Below are 6,296 nucleotides of genomic sequence, written 5' to 3' on the forward strand. Positions count from 1 at the left end.
AGGTGAATGGGGTTTGATCACTACTGGGTTGGCATGGGCAACCTGTCCAGGTGTCTGTTCAACAAAATTGAATTTTCACAAAATTCTTCATCTGAATAATCTAGGCCAACAATAGGAAGGAGGAAGGTTACAGAAATAATCACCATCACCCCCATGTCCAACCATATTCACACACAATATCTTATTTAACTTGCGCAACAAAACTACTATTACTTCAATGTAAGAGATGAAGAAAACAAGAGTCAAAAAAGGGAACTCACTTCTCTGAGGTCATATCGTCAGTGAAGATGTGAACTGAGGTCATTTAGCTTCAGACATATGCTTTTCTGTTCCTTCTCACATCCTTCTTAACTTATCTACATTGTGTTCCATAAATGATCCTTTAGGAATTCTTTCTGAACCATGATTTTGTTTCTGTGCAAAACAAAGGACAGATATAGTGACAGAAAATAGAAGGTGAGATGGGAGGGCTACTTTGTTAAGATTCATTATTGGGCATGAGGGAGATTCCCAAGGGTTTTGAAGTGCCAAAGGTGTATGATCCCAGAGGTGATGGAGAAATATACACACTCGTCACAGATGGTGCCCCCTTCTTAGGGACAACAGAGTCAAGCTGCATTCTCATGGGCGCTGTGACTTGTTCTGGGAATATCTCATGTTGGCAGAGCCACACTACTAGGGTTGTTCAATGCTCTCAGTAAGAGGATTAAGTCTAGGAATAAGGCAAGCGAAATTTCCAGAGACTTTGAGATAAGGTCACTATGGATACAAAGATAGCTCTGAGCACCTCATTCAGGTTTTCCTTTCTTGTTAAGTCTGAAGCATTTGCGTCAACACTGCCACCTGACCTCTCTGTGAACTATTCCCAGCATGTTTCCCTCTATCTATCTCGTCTCTTTTTCATCTTGGGGAGATTATTGCTTCAGTGAAGGTTGGTAGACTTTTTCTGAAAAGGACTGATAGTAAATATTTTAGGCTTTTCAGGCCATATGGTCTCTGTTGCAACTACTCAACTCTGCCACTGTAGAATGAAAGCACCATAGATACTGTCTAAATGAGTGAACATGACTATGTGTGGATAAAACTTTATTTACAAAAAAGGGCAGGAGGCTAAACTCTGCTTTAGTACTGTGCCTGCCCATTCCACTGGTTTCATTTCCCAACCATAAATACTCAATTATTTTCAGTCTCTTCATTACTGACAAATTCTCTAAGCCCCCAACTAAAATTCTCACAGAGTAAGGCTCAGGATCCTTGCAGCTGATACAGGATGAATTTTTGCTGAAAGACAAGTTGTACTGAACAGTGAAATGTGAATTCACCTGGGAGAAGAAGGCTACCAGAAGACTGTTCACTCCAAACTCTCTTTCTAGGGATTCCAGTGGTAGAACCTCATGGGTGAGGAGTCCCAAACAACTCCACCCCATGTCCCTGGCTGTCCTACCCTCTGAGTAATGGGGAGAACCATTTGGGGTTGTGATGATTCTGTCTCCTTTGAAGCCATCTGATGAAACTGTTTTCACCAACCATCAGTACCCAGGAGGAGCCCGTGTGACACAAGATGAATGGAATAATTTTATGGGATGAGGGAAGACTCTGTGGAGGCATCTAACAAGCATATTTTGGAGAAAAAATTACCTGAAGCATTAGGAAAGAAAACTATGCAACATGCCAAACCCCCACCCACAATAAAGGGTATAAAAGGACCATGGAGGAAGGAGAGACTCAAACCTCACCTATATCCACCTCCATCAGCTCGTCTGTTGTTCCATCACCTCTCCCAGCACCATGCCCTACAACTGTTGTCTGTCCAACCTGAGCTGCGGCTCTAGCTGCCCCTCCCGGCCCTGTGTGGCCCCCAGCTGCCATGACATCCCTCTACCTGGGGCCAGCAACATCCCAGCCAATGTGGGCAACTGCGGCTGGTTCTGCGAGGGCTCCTTCAATGGCAGCGAGAAGGAGACCATGCAGTTCCTGAACGACCGCCTGGCCAGCTACCTGGAGAAGGTGCGGCAGCTGGAGCGGGAGAATGCGGAGCTGGAGAGCCGCATCCAGGAGCGGTGCCAGCAGCAGGAGCCCCTGATGTGCCCCAGCTACCAGTCCTACTTCCGGACCATCGAGGAGCTGCAGCAGAAGGTAAGGAGTTGGGTATGTGGGGGCACAGCAGCAGCTGGCTGTCTTTGAACAATAAGTAGTTCTCAAGTTCAGGTGGTCCTCACAGTGGAACCTTGTTTTCAGATTCTGTGTGCCAAGTCTGAGAACGCCAGGCTGGTGATACAGATTGACAATGCCAAGTTGGCCTCTGATGACTTCAGAACCAAGTATGTTGAAACTTTTCGGCCAGGTAACCTCCAAGGTCCCTATGGCTCCTTCATGGCCCTGTGGGCCTAATGTTGCCTGGAAAAGAAGAGGAAGCCATTTCCCCCTTTTTATTTCTCCTCTAATGACTGGCTATGTGAAATTCGTTTCAGAGCCCAGATTCATATGCTATCTGCTCTTCAGTCTCTATTGGTCCTTCTTAAACCCCCGAATTCAGAAATTGAAGTTAATTCTTAGAGAATGGATTGGTTTGGTGGTGTATTAACCAACAACATTGAGAGGAGAGAGAGAGACTCCATTCCAGGAGTCCCCATGGGCACCTTTGGGTGTTAGGATGAGTCAGGTTCCCTCCAGACTATCCATGCAAAGCTTGAGGGACACATGGAAAAGAAGTGACGGAAAACTGTGTCAGTTCAAAGACAGCGAGGCAATGCCATTCAAACAGGACATGGGGCAGGAAGATGGGCTTCCTTCCTGGCTCTTCCTCCCACTCCAACCTGTATGTGCAGGTACGAGATGGAGCATTCCTCCCGGCAGCTGGTAGAGTCAGACATAAACAGCCTGCGTAGGATCCTGGACGAGCTGACCCTGTGCAAGGCCGACCTGGAGGCCCAGGTGGAGTCCCTGAAGGAGGAGCTGCTCTGCCTCAAGAAGAACCACGAGGAGGTGAGAGAAAAAAAAAACCTCAACAACAATAGGCTTCAGAGCTAACACTTCAGCATCAGGTATGAGGAGGCACTTGCCCATCAGGATCCCTGGTTGGTACCCTTCTCTGAAGAATCAGGGTCAGATCAGGGAATCATGATGCTATGTCCATAGCATACAGCAAGGTGAGCTGGGAGGGTTGGGTAGGTGCTGGAGATGCTGAGGAAGAAAATCCAGGTTCTCTGTTGGTCACTGTTGGGTCCCTAATGTGGTGGTAGAGATTGAGAGAGAAAAAAAAGACATAAGACATAGCCCCTCTCTTCAAAGGCCCCACAGTCTTGTCTCTAGTCTGGGGGAGACAACAATGTAAAAACATGATGTAATCCCAGCAGAGGGAAATAAGTGCTATATGAGATGTATGAGCAGCCCTGAGAACAATCCAGTCTGCTTGAAAGGTAACTCTTCTCAGAGGCATGTTATGGAGAGTGGGAAAACATTAGTATTTGGGTGTTGTAATCTGAGGGAGGAAGCTGAGCAAAGACACGAAGTGGCAAAGTGAGGTATATTTGAGAATGGCCATGAATGGGTATGGCTGGGCATGCGGTACCTGTAGGGATGTGACAGGAAATGACAAAGGACCTGCGCATAGCCAGGAGTTGGGACTTAGTCTTATAGGAAATATGGGTCTATTTCAGTTTTCCCAGAAAGGAATCGATGTGACCCTTATTTGAATTTATTTGTATATAATATCTGTGTCAGTCTTTGGAAAAGTCAGGATATTCTTTTCAATGAACTTTTTGGCTATCGCAGGAAGATAGCAGATCTATTTCTGTGGGTTCACACCTTTCCCTTCCTCCATTAGGAAGTCAACACCCTGCGTTGCCAGATTGGAGACCGCCTCAATGTGGAGGTGGACGCTGCCCCCACCGTGGACCTGAACCGCGTGCTCAACGAGACCAGGTGCCAGTATGAGGCCCTATTGGAGACCAACCGCAGGGACGTGGAGGAATGGTACACCAACCAGGTGGGCATCTCAGCGCATGGCCACCCAGGACCTTGGGACCCTTAAGGCAGGGTCTGATCCTGTCTCTTACCTTTGGCGTTTCAGACCAAGGCGCTGAACAAGCAGGTGGTGTCCAGCTCAGAGCAGCTGCAGACCTGCCAGACGGAGATCATTGAGCTGAGACGCACGGTCAATGCCCTGGAGATCGAGCTGCAGGCCCAGCACAACCTGGTGGGTACTGTTCAGACCTGCTGGTGAGAAAGTCAGGGAATCAGAGTCACAGGGCAGCTCTTTGGGTCATAGTCTCTTTAACTCTGGAAGCTTGTGACTTCTATGGAATCTTGTGGGGGGACGTGCTAAATAAAGGAACAGCTCTGTGACATTCTTCCTCTTCAACACACAGAGGGACTCATTGGAGAACACGCTGACGGAGACTGAGGTCCGCTACAGCTCCCAGCTGTCCCAGGTGCAGTGCATGATCACCAACGTGGAGGAGCAGCTGAGTGAGATCAGATGCGACCTGGAGCGGCAGAACCAGGAGTACCAGGTGTTGCTGGACGTCAAGGCCCGGCTGGAGTGTGAGATCAACACGTACCGGAACCTTCTGGAGAGTGAGGACTGCAAGTGAGTATGAGGCAAAATATTTCTGGGGAAGTGTATGTGGGACTAATGACACTGTAGACACTCACATGTCGGCCATATTTTCAACTCACCCAATAACGTTAATCAAGTGTCTACCATGTGGCAGTTAAGCATATATGCAAGGTCAAAGGTAAAGTGCATACATCCCCTGCCTCAGGGAGCTAACAATGGAGGTACTATTTTTCAAAAGGACAAGTTTCCACCTCTGCCCATGTCATTCTGGGGAAGGGAAAAGGATTTGGTAATAATCACATTTGATTCCAACTAACTCCACCACTGTGAATTCATAGGTTGTTTCATTGAACTTGGTGTTTTCTCTGTCCTCTCTCTAATCCATTCTAAAACTCTGTTCTCCCAGCCTCCCCTGCAATCCGTGTGCTACCACCAACGCTTGTGGAAACTCCTGTGGGCCCTGTTAACAAGTTGCTGTTTACTTAAATTCTGGCATCCTCTTTGAAGATGACAATGAAGTCATTTAGATCAAACATGGAAAAGGTTCCTAGGTACTACTTTGCCGGAGCTCAGTTGCCTTTAGACATCTTGTCACGCCAACTATGATATTTCTAGACATGGAAATGCTTTCCAGATCCTACAAGCAAAGACACACCAAGTTCCAATGTCTGGAAAACTCCCTCCTGTTGAAGGTCGAGTCTCTCTGTATCTGAAGATGTCCAGCTCCCTGTAATCTGAGCTCCAGGTATTACTTTAGGGCGTTTCCTATACATATATGTCTCCTGCTTTCCTGGCTTCTTTGGTATTCTCTGGAATGCAAGGAGCCTACTTCATTTACTTCCCAATAAACTTTATTTCTCTGGCATTGTAAATGTGTTTCTCATTCATATTCATGCATTGTAAAGTACTTCTCATGGCTGTTCCATAAAAAATACCCCTTCATTAGGAGGTTGACATGAGGTGAATGACTGAACCCAGCCACCATATTCTAGTGAGGGAGGGCTGTCCCCTGGGAGGCTCCCACCAAGGGAAGACCATGAAGAAAACCTGGCCTTAACACTTGATGCCCATCTTGCTTTGGCTGCAGGGCCCTTGACAATTCTGAGACTCCTCTCCAACCTCACTGCTCTCTTCCACTGCCCCTTCATCACTGTGAAGTCCTCTGCTTCCCTTTCTCCTACACTGTGAAGAACAGCTTCTGTAGAAACTGCTTCAAAAGCAGCTACCTCTTCCTCTCAACATCTTGGCTTCACCTGCACCACCCATATACATATCTATCCTTCCTTCAAAATGTACCTTCAATGATTTCCTGCACCCTCTGGGTCCTCTTCTTATATCTCTGACTACCCGTCCGCGGACTCTCAATTAGCCAACTTCCACTTTTTGTCCCAAATAGAAGAAAGCCCATATCCTTGGCTCTTTGTTTTGCTCTTTCCACATCCCTAGTCAGGAAGAGCTAGCACCTCTATGCTGATGATGCCGAAATCTCACTGTCACCCCAGCTCCAGCTTTGCTTGCCATAGGACAGTTTCACTTGGTATCAGGCCATCACGGCCCATTTAATGGAACTAAAACTTATCTTTGCCAAACTGGTTCATCTTGTACTCACTTATTATGCCCAATATTTTGTAATCAAAAGATCCTTTAAATGCAGGCAGGTGTGTCTCCTTACCTCCCTCTCTTCAAGTTTACTTTGTCCTCAAGGTCTTTGCTCATATCTATAATGTTCTTCCAT

The 6,296-nt window shown here is 46.9% G+C and overlaps 1 protein-coding gene across 1 annotated transcript; it reads left to right on the forward strand.

The window, feature by feature from the left end:
• The first annotated feature begins 1,661 nt into the window (after positions 1-1,661).
• On the forward strand, positions 1,662-5,053 carry LOC102252860 (keratin, type I cuticular Ha4). Its single transcript, XM_005861830.2, is given in 8 exon segments — positions 1,662-1,733; positions 1,735-2,136; positions 2,239-2,321; positions 2,829-2,985; positions 3,827-3,988; positions 4,073-4,198; positions 4,371-4,591; positions 4,968-5,053. Coding segments are annotated over 8 exon segments (1,284 nt in total). The 3' UTR covers positions 5,029-5,053.
• The last annotated feature ends 1,243 nt before the right edge of the window (positions 5,054-6,296 follow it).

Source organism: Myotis brandtii, unplaced genomic scaffold (genome assembly GCF_000412655.1).
Source record: "Myotis brandtii unplaced genomic scaffold, ASM41265v1 scaffold157, whole genome shotgun sequence".
Classification (NCBI taxonomy): domain Eukaryota; kingdom Metazoa; phylum Chordata; class Mammalia; order Chiroptera; family Vespertilionidae; genus Myotis; species Myotis brandtii.